At 59.5% G+C, this 21,972-nt stretch overlaps 2 protein-coding genes across 8 annotated transcripts in view; one reads left to right on the top strand and one right to left on the bottom strand.

Annotated features, from left to right (window-relative positions):
- The window catches only part of CPSF1 (cleavage and polyadenylation specific factor 1), an 18,525-nt gene extending 13,858 nt beyond the window's left edge, over positions 1-4,667 (top strand). For 2 of the 4 annotated variants that reach the window (XM_033202210.1, XM_033202213.1), the window contains exons 21-38: positions 17-153; positions 234-408; positions 482-688; positions 792-881; positions 980-1,123; positions 1,206-1,358; positions 2,147-2,263; positions 2,356-2,446; positions 2,531-2,615; positions 2,687-2,828; positions 2,913-3,065; positions 3,155-3,331; positions 3,409-3,475; positions 3,549-3,596; positions 3,670-3,825; positions 3,947-4,035; positions 4,112-4,250; positions 4,329-4,667. In XM_033202210.1, the coding sequence (XP_033058101.1) occupies positions 17-153; positions 234-408; positions 482-688; positions 792-881; positions 980-1,123; positions 1,206-1,358; positions 2,147-2,263; positions 2,356-2,446; positions 2,531-2,615; positions 2,687-2,828; positions 2,913-3,065; positions 3,155-3,331; positions 3,409-3,475; positions 3,549-3,596; positions 3,670-3,825; positions 3,947-4,035; positions 4,112-4,250; positions 4,329-4,642 (2,484 nt within the window). In that variant the 3' untranslated portion in view covers positions 4,643-4,667. Of the gene's footprint in view, positions 1-16; positions 154-233; positions 409-481; positions 689-791; positions 882-979; positions 1,124-1,205; positions 1,359-2,146; positions 2,264-2,355; positions 2,447-2,530; positions 2,616-2,686; positions 2,829-2,912; positions 3,066-3,154; positions 3,332-3,408; positions 3,476-3,548; positions 3,597-3,669; positions 3,826-3,905; positions 4,036-4,111; positions 4,251-4,328 lie in introns of all 4 variants that reach the window. The other 2 variants (XM_033202211.1, XM_033202212.1) reach the window with 2 other exon arrangements.
- On the bottom strand, positions 4,459-21,972 carry ADCK5 (aarF domain containing kinase 5). 4 transcript variants are annotated; one of them, XM_033202218.1, is made up of 16 exons: positions 21,858-21,884; positions 20,317-20,469; positions 16,926-17,029; positions 14,639-14,788; positions 6,929-7,004; positions 6,619-6,819; positions 6,403-6,543; positions 6,206-6,319; positions 5,995-6,126; positions 5,840-5,923; positions 5,687-5,768; positions 5,538-5,616; positions 5,363-5,454; positions 5,026-5,278; positions 4,837-4,953; positions 4,459-4,744 (listed from the first exon to the last, which is right to left on the bottom strand). In XM_033202218.1, the coding sequence occupies exons 1-16, from the start codon at positions 21,867-21,869 to the stop codon at positions 4,639-4,641; spliced, it is 1,896 nt and encodes a 631-aa protein (XP_033058109.1). In that variant the 5' UTR covers positions 21,870-21,884; the 3' UTR covers positions 4,459-4,638. The 4 variants fall into 4 exon arrangements, with proteins under 4 accessions (XP_033058109.1, XP_033058110.1, XP_033058112.1 ...); XM_033202219.1 differs by lacking the exon at positions 20,317-20,469 and having other exon boundaries at positions 21,858-21,969; XM_033202221.1 differs by lacking the exon at positions 20,317-20,469 and having other exon boundaries at positions 6,619-6,814; positions 21,858-21,937.

Here is a 21,972-nt window from a genome sequence, read left to right as displayed (position 1 = left end):
ACCCCTCTCTCCACAGCAGTCCAAGGTCATCACGCTGTGCCTGTACCGAGACCTCAGCGGCATGTTCACCACTGAGAGCCGCCTGGGCGGGGCCCGTGACGAGCTGGGAGGCCGCATCGGCTCGGAGGCCGAGGGCCTGGGCTCGGAGACTAGGTGCGTGGGGGCCGGGGGCACAGGTAGGGCTTGGGTCCCTGTGGCTGGCAGGCTGCCTGTGACCCTCTGCTGGCCCCCAGCCCCACCGTAGATGACGAGGAGGAGATGCTGTATGGGGATTCAGGCTCCCTCTTCAGCCCCAGCAAGGAGGAGGCCCGAAGAAGCAGCCAACCCCCTGCTGACCGGGACCCTGCACCCTTCCGGGCAGAGCCCACCCACTGGTGCCTGCTGGTGCGGGAGAATGGCACCATGGAGGTAGGTGGTGCCCTGCGCTGTGGCCCAGCCGGCTCCGCCCGCCTGCCTCCACTGACTGCTGCCCACCCCGCAGATCTACCAGCTCCCCGACTGGCGGCTGGTGTTCCTGGTGAAGAACTTCCCCGTGGGGCAGCGGGTCCTCGTGGACAGCTCCTTTGGACAGCCCACTACACAGGGCGAGGCCCGCAGGGAGGAGGCCACGCGCCAGGGGGAGCTGCCCCTCGTCAAGGAGGTGCTGCTGGTGGCACTGGGCAGCCGCCAGAGCAGGCCCTACCTGCTGGTGAGAACGCCTGACCTGGCCTCCCCTTCCCGTCTTCCCCACGGCCCCGCCCCTTCCCATGGCTCCGCCCCATCTCCCCCACGGCCCCGCCTCACCCTGCCAGGTGCATGTGGACCAGGAGCTGCTCATCTACGAGGCCTTTCCCCACGACTCTCAGCTCGGCCAGGGCAATCTCAAAGTCCGCTTTAAGAAGGTGCCAGTGGCTGGACTGCAGGGGCGTGGGGTGGGTGCAGCACAAGGGATGGGTTTCAGACCGGGAGCCCCTGGAGGACCTGCATGGTTCCCCCCCAGGTCCCTCACAATATCAACTTCCGTGAGAAGAAGCCAAAGCCATCCAAGAAGAAAGCAGAAGGTGGCGGCACGGAGGAGGGGGCTGGGGCCCGGGGCCGCGTGGCGCGTTTCCGCTACTTCGAGGATATTTATGGCTACTCAGGGGTAGGCCAGCACCTTTGCAGGGGACTATGGTAGAAGGGAGATGTGGCCTTATCCACAGCATCCTGATAGTGCCTGCCCCTAGGTGTTCATCTGCGGCCCCTCCCCTCACTGGCTGCTGGTGACTGGCCGAGGGGCTCTGCGGCTGCACCCCATGGCCATCGATGGCCCTGTCGACTCTTTCGCTCCATTCCACAATGTCAACTGTCCCCGCGGCTTCCTGTACTTCAACAGACAGGTGGGGCCTGGCCGGTTCCCAGCAGCACTGGCCGATGCTGCCCCAGCTGGTGGCTGAGGGGGAGGGAACAGAAGGGACCATTGGCTCCAACCTGAGGACCAGGAAGAGTGTCCAGAGGGCGATGGGGTTGAGGCTGAGGAGGTGGAACCTGGGGCTTGGTGCGCCAAAGGTCTGGAAAGGGGTAGTTCGAGTTGGGGCTGCAGCCCCTGGGGTCCCCGCCACTGCTCTGCTGGCTAGCTGGGCAAGCCTCACAGGGCCCGGCCTCTGCAGTTCTCAGGAGAGCTGACTTGAGCACTAGCTCTGCCCCTTGGCTCTTCTGTGACTTTGGGAGGGTGCACATGCCTTCTGATCCTGGTTCCCCATTTAAGCCACCACAACACTCCAGGTCGCTTGAGGCCCTGACTGGGATGCGGTGAGTGCTTCCCGGGCACCTGAGGACTCAGGACTGTCCGTGAAAGAGGGCAGCCCTGGCTCCCTCTGCCTGCTTTTCAGTCCCCAGCATGGCAGTCTGTGGACTCTTTGTCTGCAGACTCCAGTGCCCTCCTGGCCTAGCTTTCCCCTCCCCTGTGGCCAACATCCCTAGCCCTAGCTGAGCCTGGGAAAATGGACAGGAGCCCCAGAGGCTGAGCGGCAGCCCATTCCAGGACCTTGCCTGGACACAGCTGCCCCTCACGCACCCCTGCTCCCGAAGAGCTGAAGGCAACATCCCAGGGCTCTTGGCGGCCTGGGCCTGCCTGCCCCTGCCCTTGGCTAGCCCTGGATCCCCTGACCCTGTGCCTCCACCCCAGGGCGAGCTGAGGATCAGTGTCCTGCCTGCCTATCTGTCCTATGATGCCCCATGGCCTGTCAGGAAGATCCCGCTGCGCTGCACGGCCCACTATGTGGCTTACCATGTGGAGTCCAAGGTCTGCCCCCCACCCCCACCCCCACCCCCACCCCACCAGGGACCTTCTGGGCCTGACCACTGGTGTGTGACCCCCCCCCCACTAACCCACAGGTGTATGCGGTAGCCACCAGCACCAACACACCGTGTGCCCGCATCCCACGCATGACTGGCGAGGAGAAGGAGTTTGAGACCATCGAGAGAGGTGGTGACGCCCACACCATGCTCCCCAATCCTCAGCCCCATCTTGGGGAAGCCCCACCCTGATTGTCACCCTTGGTGCTCACAGATGAGCGGTACATCCACCCCCAGCAGGAGGCTTTCTCCATCCAGCTCATCTCCCCAGTCAGCTGGGAGGCTATTCCCAATGCCAGGTGAGGCTGGGCTGGGGTGGGGGCTGCCCAAGGACCCCGGGGCAGCATCCTGAGGCCCCCGGCCCCTACAGGATCGAGCTGCAGGAGTGGGAGCATGTGACCTGCATGAAGACAGTGTCGCTGCGCAGCGAGGAGACTGTGTCGGGCCTCAAAGGCTACGTGGCCGCGGGGACCTGCCTCATGCAGGGGGAGGAGGTCACGTGCCGAGGGCGGGTAAGGGGCCAGTGGGTGGGGGCGGGAGCAGGCAGCCCCTGGCAGGCCCTATGCAATCCTTACAGCCATCCCCATGCCCTCCAGATCTTGATCATGGATGTGATTGAGGTGGTGCCTGAGCCTGGCCAGCCCTTGACCAAGAACAAGTTCAAAGTCCTTTACGAGAAGGAGCAGAAGGGGCCTGTGACTGCCCTTTGCCACTGCAACGGCCACCTGGTGTCGGCCATCGGCCAGAAGGTGTGCCAGTCCCACCTGGCATGTGCCCCCCCGCCTCATGCCCACCTGGCTCAGCATCTGCCCCCGCTCAGCCTTCCCTCCACCCCCAGATTTTCCTGTGGAGCCTGCGGGCCAGTGAGCTGACAGGCATGGCCTTCATCGACACGCAGCTGTACATCCACCAGATGATCAGTGTCAAGAACTTCATCCTGGCAGCCGACGTCATGAAGAGCATTTCGCTGCTGCGCTACCAGGAGGAGAGCAAGACACTGAGCCTGGTGTCGCGGGTACGCCTGTGGCTGCGGTGCCCGTGTCTGGGTGGGTACCCACCCAAGGCACCTCTGACACCCCTTCCCGCCCCCAGGATGCCAAGCCCCTGGAGGTGTACAGCGTGGACTTCATGGTGGATAATGCCCAGCTGGGTTTTCTGGGTATGTGGGCAGGGCCCTGGGGAGCTGAGGCTCTGGGGGTGGCCGGGGCTGACCCTGGGCCTCTGCTCCCCAGTGTCTGACCGCGACCGCAACCTCATGGTGTACATGTACCTGCCCGAAGGTGAGTGCGTCCTCCACCCCCTCTGCCTGGGCTGGGTCTGGCCTGATAGTGACCCAAGGCCTTTCTGGTCCAGCCAAGGAGAGTTTTGGGGGCATGCGCCTGCTGCGCAGGGCGGACTTCCACGTGGGTGCCCACGTGAACACGTTCTGGAGGACGCCCTGCCGGGGGGCCACCGAAGGGCTCAGCAAAAAGTCGGTCGTGTGGGAGAATAAGCACATCACGTGGTTTGGTGAGTGTGGGGGGCAGGTGTGTCTGGGTGGGGGGCCCTAGGGTTGGCCTGGCTCACACCGAAACCCTCCCCACCGCCAGCCACCCTGGACGGTGGCATCGGGCTGCTGCTGCCCATGCAGGAGAAGACCTACCGGCGGCTGCTGATGCTGCAGAATGCGCTGACCACCATGCTTCCGCACCACGCCGGCCTCAACCCCCGTGCCTTCCGGTGAGCCCCGGCCCCGCCCCTGTGCAGCGCCCCCTCCACCCCAGCCTGCCCTGACACCCCTGCCTGCACGCCCCAGGATGCTGCACGTGGACCGCCGCACCCTCCAGAATGCTGTGCGCAACGTGCTGGATGGCGAGCTGCTCAACCGCTATCTGTACCTGAGCACCATGGAGCGCAGCGAGCTGGCGAAGAAGATCGGCACCACGCCCGACATAGTGAGTGCACGCCCCAGGTCTGCGCCCGCCCCTCCGTGCGGGTCCCCACCCACCCATCCACCCGTCTGTCCCCTGCAGATCCTGGACGACTTGCTGGAGACGGACCGCGTCACCGCCCACTTCTAGCCCCGTGGATGCCGTTGCCACCAGCACCACCGCACTACCTCCCACCCCCACTTTTGTACAAAACACAAGGAAAAACATTTTTGTTTGAGAGGAGTGTGTGGTCATTACACGGCCTCCTGGCCCAGCTGCGGTCACAGCCCCCAACGCGAGTGCCCGCGAGGCTCGAGGCGTCCACACCTCCAGCCCCGCCACCTCTGTCGGCTCAAGGCGTAAAGGGCCCCGCAGGCCCCAGGCGGCTGCCGTGGTCGTCGGGCCATGCACCCTAGGTCTCCAGGTACTGGTAAAGCTCTTCCGCTGGGGGCACGAGGCTGAGGTGCACCAGAGCACGAGCCAGGAGGGCAGTCAGCCGCATGGCCAAGGTCTCCAGCCTGTGCGGGTCAGGTCACAGGTCAGTGGGGAGGTGGATCACAGGTGGGTGGGAAGCAGGCCCCTGCCATCCACCTGCCCCACAGCAGCTCACCTGAGCGCCACTTCAAACTTGAGCATCTCCCAGACAACCTTGGCATGGCGCAGGAGGCTGGTGCCGTAGACACCCCGGTACGTGGCGCCCACCAGGCGGCTCCAGCCGCGGACGGCCCTGCACACACCCGCATTAGCGCCGCGTCAGCCCCAACCAGCCCCACCACGGGCGCCTGCTCGGGCCACCGACCTCTTAGCCATAAGGAAGTAGCGGTCCACGGGGGCGCCGAGGGCCACGTTGATAGCGCGCACGGTGTTGATGTTGCGCAGTACTAGCAGCATGGGTCGCGGCAGCGCCCTGAGCACCGCCATGATGGCCTCGAAGTGCTCGCGAGCCATGTCCACCATGTAGGCTGCCTCCTCGCGGCTCAGGAGGTGTGAGCCCCACAGCTGCCCCAGGCGCACGGGGCGCTGCATAAGCATCTCGGAGAACAGGAGGTAGTCTGGGGAGGGAGGAGGCTCTGAGCTGGGCTCCGCGCCGCCCGCCTCCCTTCTGTGGTGCCCCGGCCACCCCCGCACGCCCTCACCTTGCACCCCCAGTGCGGCTGCGTGCGCCCTCATGGCGGCGTCGTCCCGCAGGATGATGGCCCGCCACAGCTGGCACAGGGCTGCGCGGTCCCTGGGTGTGGATGGGCCCGCAGCCATGAGCCCCCTGTGGCAGGAGAGGCTTGCCCTGCCCCACGCCCACCCACCCGCGCTCACTTCTCCTCCAGGAACTGGTAGAGCCCATGGTCCAGCAGCACCAGCTCCGCTGTCCCGTCCGGGCCTTTCCGCACCAGAACTAGGGATACAGCCTCTTAGGTCGCGCCGCGCCCACCCCAAGACCCCCCAGCCCCAGGAAAACTTCCTACCGTTGCCAGGGTGTGGGTCCGAGTGGATGAAGCCCGTGTAAAATATCTGCTCAGCAAAGGCCTTGATGAGCTTTTCTGCTATCTGGGGAGAGGAAAGACCTTGCAGTGGACGTAGCACCCGCCCGCCCTGACCCGCCCCGCCCCCGCACTCACGTCCTTCACTGGCAGTCCCTGGCTCTTGATGGCCTCCACATCGTTGACCTTGCAGCCGGCGCAGAAGTCGGCGGTGAGCACGCGCTGGGGAGAGCAAGAGGCTGGGCTCAGCAGGCCCGGCGCTGTGCCCACCCCAAGGGCCTGGCCCAGCCCACCTTGCTGGACTTGTCCCAGTGCACGCGGGGCACCACGATGTAGGGGAAGTGCGCCAGCTCCTGCGCACAGCGCTCCGCGTTGCGGCCCTCATTCTCGAAGTCCAGCTCCTGGGCCAGGGTCCCCTTCAGGTCCTGGGGGCCAGATGGTGGTTGAGGACCAGCTCTGCCTACGTGCTTGCTCCTGCTGGTCGGGGAAGGGGTGGGGCGGTACCTGGAGGACCCAGCTGAAGCCAAAGCTGGGGTGCATGACCTCAATGAGCCGCAGCAGGAGCTCCAGGGTGTGGATGTCCCCGTCAAAGCGGTCCCGCAGGTCGATGTACTGCACCTGCACCAGGCGAGGGCATGGTGAGGACATGGGGTCCCCTGTGCACTCCGAGTCCACTGCTGAACAAGGTGGCCCCCGCATACCTTCACAGCCACGCTGGTGCCATCGTGCAGCTTGGCTCTGTGCACCTGTGCCAGGCTGGCGGCAGCAATTGGCTGGTAGTCAAACTCCTGGAAGAGCTCATGGGGCAGGGCCTGGAAGTCCTCGAGAAACAACTCATCCACCTGGAAGGACAGGTGCTCAGAGCAGCCGGGGCCACTGCCGGAGCCCACCTCCCTCTGCCTGAGCGTAGCACTCACCTCCTGGAAGCCCCGTTTGAGGGCCCTGTCCTCCAGCACACGCAGGGTCTGGGTGTACTCGGGGGGAAGCAGGTGGTTGAAGGAGCACAGCCCCTGGCCCAGCTTCACGTAGAGGCCCCCGTTGCTGATGGCCCCTGCCACCAGGGCGTCAGCCGCCCTCTGGTGACACGCAGACATCACCTCCAAGTAGCCCGGGCTGTTCTGACCACAGGCATGGGGAGAACACATGGGGACAGGTGGCTGCCTCCTCAGTCCCACCCAGCCCACCACCTCATGCCCACCACCATGTGCCCAGGGCACCGGGACAAACCTCTTCCACTCCTCGAAGGACAACATTGGTGCACCACCAGTAGTCCAGGGAGATCTGCAGGCCGACCTTCAGAGACCTGCGGGTAGAGGTGGCCTCAGTCTCCAGGGGGACAGGCTCAGGGCCCCAGTGCTTGGTCCTCTTGTCAGAGTCCTCATGGTCTAGCCTCACTCCGGCCAGCCCTTCATGTCCCCAGGGTGAGGCCAAGCCAGGGTCCAGCCTATAGCCCCACAGGCCCGTGTGAGCACAGTGGGGACTGCTGAGCTCATGGAGTGTCCTGTGGCCCTGCAGGTCAGTCTCAGCTCAAGATCAGTAGAACAGGGCCAGGTGCGGTGGCTCATGTCTAGTATCCCATCACACTGGGAGGCTGTGGTGGGAGAACTGAGCTCAGGAGTTTGAGACCAGCCTGGGCAACATGTTGAAACCCCGTCTCTACCAAAAATACAAAAAATTAGGCAGGCGTGGTGGTGCACACCTGTGGTCCCAGCTCCTCAGGAGGCTGAGGCAGGAGGATTGTTTGAGCCCATGAGGCGGAGGTTGCAGTAAGCTGAAATTGCACCACTACACCCCAGCCTGGGCGACAGAGCAAGACTCCGTCCAAAAAAGATCTGCAGTCAGGCGCAGTGGCTCACGCCTGTAATCCCAGCACTTTGGGAGGCCGAGGTGAGCGGATCACCAGAGGCCAGGAGTTCAAGACCAGCCTGGCTAACATGGTGAAACCCCGTTTCTACTAAAAATACTAAAAATTAGCCGGGTGTAGTGGCGCACACCTGTAATCCCAGCTACTCGGGAGGCCAAGGCAGGAGTCACTTGAACCTGGGAGGTGGAGGTTGCAGTGAGCCCAGGTCGCACCACTGCACTCCAGCTTGGGCAACAAGAGCGAAACTCGGTCTCAAAAAAAAAAAAAAAAAAAGAGGCTGGGCGTGGTGGCTCACACCTGTAATTCTAGCACTTTGGGAGGCCAAGGCGGGCAGATCACAAAGTCAAGAGATTGAGACCATCCTGACCAACATGGTGAAACCCCGTCTCTACTAAAAATACAAAAACTAACTGGGCATGGTGGTGCGTGCCTGTAGTGCCAGCTACTCGGGAGGCTGAGGCAGGAGAATCACTTGCAGCCAGGAGGTGGAGGTTGCGGTGAGCTGAAATCGCACCACCACACTCCAGCCTGGCAACAGAGCGAGACTCAAAAACCAAAAAAAGATGTGCAGAATGGGCAGCCTGTGTCCATGCCACCCTCACTCCCTGCCACCCTCAAGGGTGAGATGGGGTAGGGGACAGTGTGGATGGTGGTGTCCCCTGGAGAGATGGGGTTCTAAGGCCGTCTGTGAACGGAAAGGATGGCGGCAAGGGGGCAGGGCTGAGGCAGCAGAGGTCACAGGAGGGTCAAGGTCACCTGCAGACTGAGGTCCGCTAAGAGAGGAGGACACCAGGAAGGTGGGTCTCCAAGGCCTGGGGAGGCAAGGTCTGCAGGGAAGAGAGCCCAGTTAAGGCAGGAAGTGGGGGACATGCTGGGTGTCTGTTGAGCAGGTACTGGGCTCCTGGGGGAGATTTAGGCAAGAGGATGGGATGCTGGGGTGGAGGGGTGTCCCCAGGCCTAGCCCCAGTTAGGAGGACATCAGGGTGGGGGCCCTGGGGGAACTCTGGGGACCAGCTGGGCAGCCCTGGAATGAGGCGCCAGGCAGCGAGCAGACCACACCCAGGTGCACAGGGAGAGGCTGAGGTCAGAGTGGCTTCTCGAAGGCTGGCCATGGCCAGAGGCCCGTCCCTGCGTTCTGCGAAGCTCGCGTCCCTGCCTGGGGACAGGGCCCACCGTCATTCCTGATGCGCAGCGCTGGCTGCCCAGGTGGGCTCTGTGTCGCCCATCACTCCAGGGAGACCCCCCACTCAGGCCCCATTCTGGGCCCCCGTAAAGAGCAGAGCGCCTGGAGTGTGCTGGGCGGGTCGGGCCAGGGTTTCTTTCTCTTTTTTTTTTGAGACGGAGTCTCGCTCTGTGGCCCAGGCTAGAGTGAGTGGCCGGATCTCGGCTCACTGCAAGCTCCGCCTCCCAGGTTCCCGCCATTCTCCTGCCTCAGCCTCCAGAGCAGCTGGGACTACAGGCGCCGCCGCCACGCCCGGCTAATTTTTGTATTTTTAGTAGAGACGGGGTTTCACCGTGATAGTCAGGATGGTCTCGATCTCCTGCCCTTGTGATCCGCCTGTCTCGGCCTCCCAAAGTGCTGGCAGGCCAGAGTTTCTTTTGGAGATGGAGTTGCACTTGTTGCCTAGGCTGGAGTGCTATGGCATGATCTCAGCCGACCACAACCTCCGCCTCCTGGGTTCAAGTGATTCTCCTGCCTCAGCCTCTCAACTAGCTGAGATTACAAGCATGTGTCTCCATGCCCAGCTAATTTTGTATTTTCAGTAGAGATGGGGTTCTCCATGTTGGTCAGGCTGGTCGCGAACTCCTGACTTCAAGTGATCCGCCTGCCTTGGCCTCCCAAAGTGTTGCGATTACAGGTGTGAGCCACCGCACCGGGCTGAATTGAGCCAGAGTTTCTAAATGTGCTCTGGGACTCAAAGGCTACTCGGTGGGCAGTGCTGGCTTTGGACCAGAGTGCATCAGCTTTAGACCCCAAGACCCTCGTCGAGACCCAGGTGTGTGAGAGAAACCTAACTGCCTGTGGCAGGCATAGGACTTGCTTGCAATGGTCAGTGACTGACGATGGGGAAGGCAGGGCCTAACAGCCACCTCGTTTCTGTGGCTGGCACTGAGCTGCCTCAGAAACACTGAAGAAATGAACAGGTGATGGAGCTACCAGCAGACGTTCCATGGCATTTGCCCGAGAAGGCACAGGGAGAGGCCGAGCCCAGCTGCCCTTTCTGCAAACCAGCCTGCCTGTCCTGACAAGCTGCCCCATCTACCCCTACCTGTATGCACGAGCACAAGACCCCAGCAGCACCCTGCGTTCCACAATCAATGCCTGTGTGCATGTGAGCCAATACAACGATTTCTATCACCTAGAGCTGAGTCTGTTGATACAGCAAGCAGTTTTGACACAGAGTCAAGAAAAGTTATATCAAAAATGGTTAGGCTGGGCACAGTGGCTGACACCGGTAATCCCAGCACTTTGGGGAGGCCAAGGTGGGTGGATCACCTGAGGTCAACATGGTGAAACCCCGTCTCTACTACAATTACAAATATTAGCTGGGTGTGGTGGTGCACACCTGTAGTCCCAACTACCTGGGAGGGGCTGAGGCACAAGAATCGCTTGAACTTGGAAGGCAGAGATTGCAGTTGCAGTAGCCAAACGCAGTGGCTCACTCCTGTAATCCCAGCACTTTGGGAGGCCAAGGTGGGCAGATCAGCTGCAGTCAGGAATTTGAGACCAGCCTGGCCAGCATGACAAAACCCCGTCTCTACTAAAACTATAAAAATTAGCAGGATGTGGTGGCACATGCCTGTAATCCCAGCTACTCGGGAGGCTGAGGTGAGAGAATCACTTGAACCCAGGAGGTGGAAGTTGCAGTGAGCCAAGATTGTGCCACTGCACTCCAGCCTGCGCAACAGAGCGAGACTGTCTCAAAAATAATAATGATGATGATGATAATAATAATAATAATAAAAGGTTCAAATCCTTTTACCCTTGAGGTACTTAATAATAAAAGGTTCAAATCCTTTTACCCTTGAGGTACTTAAGAGGCCATGTGAAGCTGTGGACTGCAGAGGGAGACACCCCGAGGGCAGGGCAGGTGCGCCTCGTTTTAGGTCACATTTGTACACTGAAGGGAACGTGAGCTGACACAGAAGCCAATGTGTGTGGATAACATTCTTGGAGAGCTTCTACCTTGGTGCGGGTCTAAGGGGAGCTTTCTACCTTTCTAACTTTCCTACTATTAACATTTGTTATAGTAAACACAACACTTTTGTAACAAAAGTTAAAGATGTGGAAAAGTCCCATAGACTTGTGCTTGGGGGAGAAGGGATTTAATTTTTTTTTTTTCTTGAGATGGAGTCTCGCTCTGTCGCCCAGGCTGGAGTGCAGTGGTGCGATCTCGGCTCACTGCAAATTCTGCCCCGGGGCTAACACCATTCTCTGGCCTCAGCCTTCCAAGTAGCTGGGACTACAGGTGCCCACCACCACACCCGGCTAATTTTTTGTATTTTTAGTAGAGACGGGGTTTAACTGTGTTCATCAGGATTGTCTCGATCTCCTGACCTGGTGATCCACCCGCCTCATCCTCCCAAAGTGCTGGGATTACAGGCGTGAGCCACCCAGCATTGCCTCACAGAGCATTTTCTTTTTCTTTTTTTTTTGGAGAAGGAGTCTCACTCTGTCACCCAGGCTGGAGTGCAGTGGCCGGATCTCAGCTCACTGCAAGCTCTGCCTCCCGGGTTTACGCCATTCTCCTGCCTCAGCCTCCCAAATAGCTGGGACTACAGGTGCCGCCACCGCGCCCGGCTAGTTTTTTGGTATTTTTTTTTTAGTAGAGACGGGGTTTCACCGTGTTAGCCAGGATGGTCTCGATCTCCTGACCTCGTGATCCGCCCATCTCGGCCTCCCAAAGTGCTGGGATTACAGGCTTGAGCCCTGCGCCCGGCCAACACGGAGCATTTTCAACATTGCTGTATGTTTGAAGTTTTTCACAATAAAATGTTGGAGGCCGGGTGTGGTGGCTCACACCTATAATTCCAGCACTTTGGGAGGCTGAGGTGGGCGGATCACCTGAGGTCAGGAGTTCAAGACCAGCCTGACCAACATAGAGAAACCCACCTCTACTAAAAAATACAAAATTAGCCAGGCGTGGTAGAGCGTGCCTGTAATCCCCAGCTACTCAGGAGGCTGAGGCAGGAGAATTGCTTGAATCTGGGAGGCAGAGGTTGCAATGAGCCGAGATCGCGCCATTGCACTCCAGCCTGAGCAACAAGAGTGAAACTCCGTCTCAAAAAAAAAGTATCAGTGAGTGCTAAACTGCTGGAAGGAGGCCAGGTGCGGTGGCTCACGCCTATAATCCCAGCACTCTGGGAGGCTGAGACAGATGGATCACTTGAGGTCGGGAGTTCAAGACCAGCTTGGCCAACACGGAGAAACCCCGTCTCTACTAAAAATTTAAAAAAAATTAGCCGGGCGTGGTGGCAGATGTCTGTAATCCAAGATACTCGGGAGACTGGGGCTGGGAGAATTATTTGAACCCAGGAGGCAGAGGCTGCAGTGAGTCGAGATGTCGCCACTGTACTCCAGCCTGAGCAACAGAGCAAGACTCCGTCTCAATAAAGAAAGAAAGAAACAAACTGCTGGGTGGAGGAGCAGTGAGAACAGACATATCATCTCAACTGCCTCCATAGGGCTAATGACAAGGGAATCAAAAGGGGAAACTGAAATCGCGTGCCCCCGGCAGGACAGAAGCAGAGCAGTGTCACTCCTGTGTGACTCCTGCCCAAACGGGTGACTGAGTATGAACAGGAGCAAACATCAGACAAACTCACACTGAGAAACAGGAAGCAGTGAAATGTTTCTGAAAAAGATGAGATGGGGAGTATTGTAGGCATGGTGGCCATGCGTGAGCACATGGGCGTGGCTGTGTTCCCATAACGCTTTATGTACACATCAGACAGCTGCCACACGGGGCCCCTGCAGTTGACCCAGGGACTCTTGTTGTACAATAATTACAAGCCTGTAATCGTCAAAGGTGTCCAATCATGTAGGACGTACCTAAAGAGAGGTCTGACCTTTGTCCCTTCTTCAGTCCTTGGAATTTCCTGAGTGATAAGGAGTGCCTCTGTTTTCCATGGTGGCCCTGAGGGTTTATGCTAAGGAGGGACTCCAGGCGAAGACCCACCACTTTGGGGCCTATGGGGATGGGAGTGGGAGGGCTGGGGCTGGAAACTGAGTTCCTGGGATTTTCTGAGAAACTGGAGATTTTCAATCAATCCTGCCCAAGTATTAATACCCCAATGAAAACTCCAGGCATGGCCCATGTGGAGGCTCACGCCTGTCATCCCAGCACTTCGGGAGTCCGAGGCGGGTGGATCACTTGAGGTCAGCAGTTCAAGACTAGCCTGGCCAACATGGTGAGACCCTATCGCTACTGAAAATACAAAAATTACCCGGGCATGGTGGTGGGCACCTGTAATCCCAGCTACTCAGGAGACTGAGGCAGTAGAACTGCTTGAACCCGGGAAGTGGAGGTTGCAGTGAGCCGAGATTGCACCACTGCACTCCAGCCTGGGCAGCAAGAGCAAAACTCCGTCTCAAAAAATAAAAAAAAAAAAAAATAGTAAGTTAAATAAAAAATTAAAAATAGGCCGGGCGCGGTGGCTCAAGCCTGTAATCCCAGCACTTTGGGAGGCCGAGACGGGTGGATCACGAGGTCAGGAGATCGAGACCATCCTGGCTAACACGGTGAAACCCCGTCTCTACTAAAAAATACAAAAAACTAGCCAGGCGAGGTAGCGGGCGCCTGTAGTCCCAGCTACTCGGGAGGCTGAGGCAGGAGAATGGCGGGAACCCGGGAGGCGGAGCTTGCAGTGAGCTGAGATCCGGCCACTGCACTCCAGCCTGGGCGACAGAGCGAGACTCCGTCTCAAAAAAAAAAAAAAAAACAATTAAAAATAAAAAAAATAAGTTAAATTTAGGTCAGGTATGGTAGCTCACACCTGTAATCCCACCCCTTTGGGAGGCTGAGGCAAATAGATCACCGGAACTCAGGAGTTCGGGACCAGCCTGGGCATCATGGCAAAACCCCATCTCTACTAAAAATGCAAAAAATTAGCCGGGCGTGGTGGCACACACCTGTAGTCCCAGCTACTCGGGAGGCCAAGGCATGAGAACTGCTTGAACCTGGGATATGGAGGTTGCAGTGCCCAGCTATCCACAAGCTTCCACTCACTGCTGGAGGAAATTTCTGTGACGCTTCTGGTGAAGTCCCCGAAGGCACCAGAAGCCAAGGCACTTGCTGCGAAACTGACCTAGGCCTGGCAGATGCTCAGAGGCGGTCAGAACAGGACCATACCCTCCCTGCCTCCTTCCCACTCTGCCACTCCGTTCAAAGGGGCTTTGGGCTAACAGGTTTCTCTCAAAGCCGAGAGCTGGCTCCACGAGACTCAGGCTAGGCAGGGCTTTGTGGCTGCAGGAATTCTAGGATCTGACCAAAAGCAGGAATGCCCGCCCAAGGGTTCCAATAGAATGTGTCCCCACCCTCCCCCTGAGTTCTGCACTGTAAGGTAAAGGAGAAAGAAAGGGCCCTGACAGCAATAACCCAATTTTGCCCATCTTCAGGGGCAGAGACAGAGGCAGCCTCCTCTCCCAGGCCCAAACCTTGGAATAGGGCGAGAAGAGAAGGAAGGCCGGGCAGCTGCTTCTCTGCCAGCCTAGAAGCCTGAGGGAGAAGGCACCAGCCCAGGGCTGCAGCCCCTCCCCACTCACACCAAGGCTGATCTGGGGAAGGGCCTGTGGCAGCTGCATCCAGTGTGGAGGATCCTGGTCTACACCCCACCCCACAGGCCCAGCAAGGCTCACTGTCCCTTCAGCCAGTACCTTCCCATGTAGGAAAGGATGCCTGAAAGGCATCTGTAGAATCCTCAGCAAAGCCCTGCAGCCCTCCCAGCCCCACCCCCCATGCCTGTGAGGGTATCTGGAGCAGGCACTCCAGCACGGCGCACCCCCCGCCCACCACGCTGCACCACCCCCCGCCACACCACACCCCCCGCCAACCGCTGCTGGGCCCTCCTACCTGCCAAAGCGCCCCATGCCATCCACCACGAGCCGCATCCTCCTCTTCTCCCGTGCCTCTGCCATGGCATAGCGGGCTCCAAGGAGCAGGGGCACCCCAATGACTGCGGTAGACAGCACCTTCTTCCACAGGGGTGTGGGGCTCGAGAACCTGAGGGGAGACAACACAGCCTGGAGGCGCCACTCCCCACATTCAGCTGGCTCTGATCTCTGCCCTCCCGCCTCCCCGAGCACCACCTCTCACTCCTGTGTGCACAGCCATTCTGACGGTGTGGTCAGCAGAGAACACCACTGCATCAGTGTCCCCTTCCCTGAGCCCCTGCACCAGATACCCCTGCCCCAAAGCCTGGCACCAGATGGCCATAAGGGGCAGGTCTCATTTGGGTCTGTCCGGAGACCCAGCCAATGGGGCCGTGGGACGTGGAAATGCCTCCTCAGGTAAAGGGAACAACTCAATGGCAGGTCCGTGCTCCTCATGGACCGGGGCCACCTACACTGTGGAGATTCACCACCACTGTCCACCTTGCAGGGTTCAACCGGATGGTCATCAGCACAGCAGAGACAGAGAAGATGTGAGGTCAGCACGTGCAGAGTCACGTGACAGTACAGAGCAAGGAAAAGAGCTTCACCCATGCTGAACATAGTAGAATCCCCCACACGCTGTATACAGCAGGAGCCCAATACTTGCTGAATACAGCAGGAGCCCAGTACTTGCCAAATATAGCAGAAGCCTGATAGAGCAGGAGCTCTACGCATGCTGAACACAGTAGGAGCTCCATATATGCTAAAGGCAGCAGGAAACCCCTAATGCTGAGTGCGGCAGGCGCCTGAGCACCCATCTGTTTCTACACCCGGCCGCAGGCGCCTGAGCACCCATCTGTTTCTACACCCGGCCGCAGGCGCCGGAGCACCCATCTGTTTCTACACCCGGCCGCAGGCGCCTGAGCACCCATCTGTTTCTACACCCGGCCGCAGGCGCCTGAGCACCCATCTGTTTCTACACCCGGCCGCAGGCGCCTGAGCACCCATCTGTTTCTACACCCGGCCGCAGGCGCCTGAGCACCCATCTGTTTCTACACCCGGCCGCAGGCGCCTGAGCACTCATCTGTTTCTACACCCGCCGCAGGTGCCTGAGCACTCATCTGTTTCTACACCCGCCGCAGGTGCCTGAGCACTCATCTGTTTCTACACCCGGCCGCAGGTGCCTGAGCACCCATCTGTTTCTACACCCGGCCGCAGGTGCCTGAGCACTCATCTGTTTCTACACCCGGCCGCAGGCGCCTGAGCACCCATCTGTTTCTACACCCGGCCGCAGGCGCCTGAGCACCCATCTGTTTCTACACCCGGCCGCAGGCGCCTGAGCACCCATCTGTTTCTACACCGGCCGCAGGTGCCTGAGCACCCATCTGTTTCTACACCCGGCCGCAGGTGCCTGAGCACTCATCTGTTTCTACACCCGGCCGCAGGTGCCTGAGCACTCATCTGTTTCTACACCCGGCCGCAGGTGCCTGAGCACTCATCTGTTTCTACACCCGGCCGCAGGTGCCTGAGCACCCATCTGTTTCTACACCCGGCCGCAGGTGCCTGAGCACGCATCTGTTTCTACACCCGGCCACAGGTGCCTGAACACTCATCTGTTTCTACACCCGGCCGCAGGCGCCTGAACACTCATCTTTTTCTGCATCCAGCCACATCTGTCCTGGGGATACACGTTCTCCTACTGCAGAGCTCTCGGGAGAAAGAGACCCCTGCCAGGTTCACCGAGCCAGTGGCACTCAGGCAGCTCACCCTGCCTACCCTGCCTGGCCGCGTCTACCCTCCACAGCCTTCCTGCCTTGCTACCGCCCATCTGCCCACTGTGGTCCAGACTTGCTGGCCTCACCACCTTGTCTGGCCTTTCCTTCTGCTCAGAACCCTCCCTCCACATCTCTTCTTGCTGCTCTTGCTCTTGTGTGACCCCCACCTACAGTCACCCCACCCTCCTCCAGGCTCTGAATGACCCGGTTTGCTCGTCAGAGCAGGCGCTCCATGTGCACCTTCCTGATTCGCTAGCTGTCCGCTCTAAACGCTGTGGTCAGGGCGTGCCCACCCCTGGGCATAGTCCCATGGGTCAGGACCTGGGGGTCTCTAGTCCCCGCACACCGCACTGAGGAGCAAACATATCTTGTCTTGGTTGGGCGTACAGGAGAAGGTCCAGCCTCGGGCCCTCGACCGCCACCTCTGCACGCACACAGACACCATTCATGCCTGCCCGGGTGAGAGGCACGTGCCCGTGGAGGACTCATTACCTTGGAGGAAGGACCCTGACGTTTCTCCTGAAGAATGCAGCAGGGGACGGCCAGGGCTTCTGCCTGCTGTGCAGCAGAGCAGAGTGGAAATGGCAAAGCTGCAACTGCAAAGAGAGGAAATTGTGTGGGATCGAACGAGGCCAGGACACGCCCCTGCCCTCAGCCACTACCAGTGCTTACCCATGCTGGAGTCTGAGTCAGCCTAACCCTAAACCTAATGTATGAGTCCATTCTCACACTGCTCTAAAGAACTACCCAGGCCGGGCTTAGTGGCTCATGCCTTTAATCCCAGCACTTTCGGAGGTCGAGGCAGGTGGATCATCTGAGGCCAGGAGTTTGAGACCAGCCTGATCAACATGGTGAAAACCCATCTCTACTAAAAATACAAAATTAGCTGGGCATGATGGCGCATGTGTGTAATCCCAGCTACTCAGGAGGCTGAGGCAGGAGAATCGCTTGAACCTGGGAGGTGGAGGTTGCAGTGAGGCAAGATTGCGCCACTGCACTCCAGCCTGGGAAACAGAAACTCCACCTCAAAAAAAAGAGAACTATGGCCAGGCGCAGTGGCTCAAGCCTGTAATCCCAGCACTTTGGGAGGCCGAGACGGGCGGATCACGAGGTCAGGAAATCAAGACCAGCCTGGCTAACACGGTGAAACCCCATCTCTACTAAAAAATACAAAAAAAATAGCCGGGTGAGGTGGCGGGCGCCTGTAGTCCCAGCTACTCGGGAGGCTGAGGCAGGAGAATGGTGGGAACCCGGGAGGCAGAGCTTGCAGTGAGCCGAGATCGCGCCACTGCACTCCAGCCTGGGCGACAGACTGAGACTCAGTCTCAAAAAAAAAAAAAAAAGAGAACTACCCAAGACTGGGTAATTTATGAAAAAAACAGGTTTGTTTATTTATTTATTTATTTATTTTTTTGAGACGGAGTCTCACTCTGTCGCCCGGGCTGGAGTGCAGTGGCCGGATCTCAGCTCACTGCAAGCTCCGCCTCCCGGGTTCACGCCATTCTCCTGCCTCAGCCTCCCGAGTAGCTGGGACTACAGGCGCCCGCCACCTCGCCCGGCTAGTTTTTTGTATTTTTTTTTAGTAGAGACGGGGTTTCACAGTGTTAGCCAGGATGGTCTCGATCTCCTGACCTCGTGATCCGCCCATCTCGGCCTCCCAAAGTGCTGGGATTACAGGCTTGAGCCACCGCGCCCAGCCAGGTTTGTTTATTTTTTTAAGATGGAGTCTTGGCCGGGCGCGGTGGCTCAAGCCTGTAATCCCAGCACTTTGGGAGGCCGAGACGGGCGGATCACGAGGTCAGGAGATCGAGACCATCCTGGCTAATACGGTAAAACCCTGTCTCTACTTAAAAATACAAAAAACTAGCCGGGCGACGAGGCGGGCGCCTGTAGTCCCAGCTACTCGGGAGGCTGAGGAACCTTGGTCTCCCAATCACACTTGACCTATGATGAGGTCTTACAACTCCCTCAACCCCAAATTCTCCAACTGAGAGCTCTTCTAACAAGTCAGGGTTTGGGAGGAAAGGACAGTGCATAGCCGCCAGTCATGCCCCCCGGCGCAGACGCTAACATGGTCCTCAACACTGGACCTAGTAAGGAACTGACTTGCCAGCTGGTTTCTGGCCAGAGCTCAGAGCCCTGGAGAAAATTTCAAGGACTCCAAACAACACGAAAGCCAAAGGGAAAAGTCCATGACCTCCTGTCCCTAGAGGATGGGCTGACAGAAACCTCTGCAAGTGCTGATTCACAAGGAAAACCCGAGGCAGCCGGGCAGCGACTTGTAGGTGGGTCATCCACCTGCTGTCTACCCAACCTGCACCTCCTGACACTGGCCACCTCTGGTGCCAGCGCATGCACGGCCAGAGGCCCCACGATCAGGCAGCCGTTCCCAGGGACTGTGGAGAGACTCCGAACAGCAGCTCATAAGTGGCTGCAAGGGAGCTACCTCCAGGTGGTTATCCCAACCACCACCCACCACATCTGTTACCAACAACGCAAGCTGCTTGCATTTCAACGGGCTCCACTGAGTAGGTGAGGCCGGGAAAGTCATGGCTATCTTTTTTTTTTTTTTTTTTTTTTTGAGACGGAGTCTCGCACGGCTACCCAGGCTGGAGTCCTGTGGCTGGATCTCAGCTCACTGCAAGCTCCGCCTCCCGGGTTCCCGCCATTCTCCTGCCTCAGCCTCCCGAGTAGCTGGAACTACAGGCGCCCGCCACCTCGCCCGGCTAATTTTTTTGTACTTTTTAGTAGAGACGGGGTTTCACCGTGTTAGCCAGGATGGTCTCGATCTCCTGACCTCGTGATCCGCCCGTCTCAGCCTCCCAAAGTGCTGGGATTACAGGCTTGAGCCACCGCACCGGGCCAGTCATGGCTATCTGATCGTTATCTCCAACAACAGTTTTCTGCTCTCTCCTCAGGAACCAGCACTGCAGGTGCTCCAGCTGCGTCTCTCACCCCTATTCTCATCCAGGACAGAGATCCCTCCAGTAGACCCCAGGCCACCATCACCCTACCCTGGTCCACCAGCAGCCTCGCTCATGCCCACACCCGGCTCCACCTTGCTCACTGTGGTCCTATCCTGCCACTGCCCTCATCACATGCCAGCGTGACTATTAACTTACAGAATCTGTCTCCCCACTAGACTGTGAGCAGGGCCACCTCTCACCATCTCTGAACAAGCAGGCACTCGATGAATGCCTGCCGAATGAGACCAACAGCTGTGAAGCACAGGACTGAACAGAACCCCACATGGCCCTGCCAAGCAACAGGCAGCAGGTCACAGGCAAGAGATGGCAGCAGCCCCTGCCTCAGGCTGGTCCTGGACACAACCCAAGTGGACAAGTTCTTGTGCTGATAACCCACAGTGCCTGCCAGGGCCCATGAGGCTGTGCAACAGCCTGACTCCTTTGAATGTGGGGTGCCCAGCACACCCAGACTATCCTCTCTGAAATTCCATCACACAGGAGAGGTCCCCAAGGTCCAGAGAGGTTATGGGTGGGGGTGGCAAGCCTGCAGCCACACCTCCCAGAAAGACTTCCCAGAGCCCGATCTGGGGCAATTCTCACGTGACATACAGCCCCAACCTCACCCAGAACATGACCTCTAAGCTGCCAGAAGATAAGCAGTCTTTTAGACGGTGGATCCTCAGGGCCTTCCCCCCACACTCCTGAGCCGTCCCTGGTGACACTTATCCCGGCAGCTCCCCTCGCTTCCAAAGCCTTGCAGTTTGGACAAGATGAAACGGGTGCTCTCTGCCCCAACCTCTCATGCTTTCCTACAGTGAGAGTGCAGTCGGTCTGCACACACAGAACCCCCTTTCCAGAGTGGCTTTAGACCACAGCTGACTACCTGGGGAGCAGCAAGTGTCTGAGGTAACACTCACACAGGTATCACGAAGTTCACAACCAAAGGGCGTGCTTTGGCCGCAGAACCACGTGCGTGTTCCAGCGTGTCTGGTTTTCCAGCATCTGCAGATGAGGAAGATGCAGCGCCCACAGACCGGCGCCTCCGCAACAGTGAGAAGCAACTGCGGAGTCTCAGAAAAACGCCAGAAACTAAAAACCACGAACGGATGACCAGAGCCTGGGGAACCCAACAGCCCTGTGCCCCTCAACAGGAGGGAAAACTGAGGCACATAACTGTCCCCAAAGTTAGGAAGAGACAGATTGGGAGTCTGGGCGGGGTAAGTGGGTCTGGCGACCACACATGCCGTCCTTGTCCCAGGGTGTGCGACCCTCTCAGCCTCAGGCAACCCTCAAACGCGGACTGGACCCAGTCCTGCTCACTGGCCATGAGCAGCTCCTAACCAGGGGCTAAACCAACCTGTCCACTCGCTGGGGTTGGGGAGGGATTGAGTGACCAGCGCGTGGGAAGACTTTGTCACCTGAAAGGAGCTGCACTGAAGGCCACCTCCCAGTCCCATGAAGCACCCTGGGGTCACACAGCTGGGCTGGGGCACGAGTGGGCCATCCACCCGTGCTATTAATAGCCAGACCGTCAAGGCTAGCTTATCGCCAAACACAAGCTCTGCTGACATTCCAAGAAAAAAAAGGAACGGCGCCGGGAGCCCCTTCCATCTCTTCGGGAAGGGGGTGGGTAAGATGCGTGTCAAGGCCTCTGCCCCGACCCCTCGCAGTCCTAACCGCAGGGACAGTGGAACGGGACCCAGAGGCCACGTGGGAGCGGGGAGACGCCAAGGGCCTGAGAGAGGGGGCCTCGGAGCCGTGGGGAGCGCGCCCCTGAGCCGGGGCAGGGGCGCCCAGAGCAGAGCCCGCCGTGCAGCCGCCGCCCGCAGGCCCGCCGCCTCAGGGCAGGGCGGCCCCGGTGGGGAGGCGAGCGGAGGAGGTCCGGGGAGCAGGCTGGGCAGGGAGGCGTCCGTGACCCCGGGAGGCCGCCTCGCGAGGGGAGCGGCGCCAGAGGCTTCCCCGCGGAGCCCCTGCCCTCTGGAGACCGCGCTCTCCGGGGCGCCAGGCAGCCGCCTCCGGGCTGGGCGGAGAGGCCCCTGCGGCTCCCGGTGCAGGCGGCGTCAGGGCTGCGGGTGCGGCTCCCGCCTGAAATCCCAGCTCTCGGGGAGGCTGAGGCGGGCGGATCGCTAGAGCCCAGGAGTTCGAGACCAGCCTGAGCAACATGACGAGACCCCGACTCTGCTAAATACAGAGTTGACCGCGCGCGGTCACGCCTGCGGTGTCAGCTACTTGCAGGGCCGAGGCGGGAGGATCGCCTGAGTCCGGGAGGCGGAGGCTGCGGTGAGCGGACATCGCGCCACTGAGCTCCAGGGCGACAGAGCGAGACCCTGCCTCAAAAACACAAAGAGGGAAAAAGAGCCCCGAGGATCTCCGGGGCGGGGTCTGGGGACCTGCGGGTCTCGGGTCACTGGGGTTGGTGTGCAGGATCTCGGGCGCCCCGGGCCACGAGGGTCCTCACCGGTCGCCACATCTCCCACCACCGCTCCGCTCCGCTCGGCTCCGGCCCGGCGCCGCTTTGCGTCTCGCAGCCCAGCAGTCCCTGCGGGAGGGCGCGCAGTGCGCATGCGCGGAGC

Source organism: Trachypithecus francoisi, unplaced genomic scaffold (genome assembly GCF_009764315.1).
Source record: "Trachypithecus francoisi isolate TF-2019V2 unplaced genomic scaffold, Tfra_2.0 Lachesis_group7, whole genome shotgun sequence".
Classification (NCBI taxonomy): domain Eukaryota; kingdom Metazoa; phylum Chordata; class Mammalia; order Primates; family Cercopithecidae; genus Trachypithecus; species Trachypithecus francoisi.
The sequence above is the reverse complement of the archived record's forward strand: the minus strand, read 5'-3'. Positions and strand labels throughout refer to the sequence as shown.

Excerpts from the sequence above, each read along its gene's own strand:
- ADCK5 (XM_033202218.1), bottom strand. Across the intron at positions 6,320-6,402 it reads GCACCAGCGTGGCTGTGAAG|GTGCAGTACATCGACCTGCG; the intron begins GTATGCGGGGGC and ends CGCCTGGTGCAG. Across the intron at positions 5,279-5,362 it reads AGCCGCACTGGGGGTGCAAG|ACTACCTCCTGTTCTCCGAG; the intron begins GTGAGGGCGTGC and ends CTCCCTCCCCAG.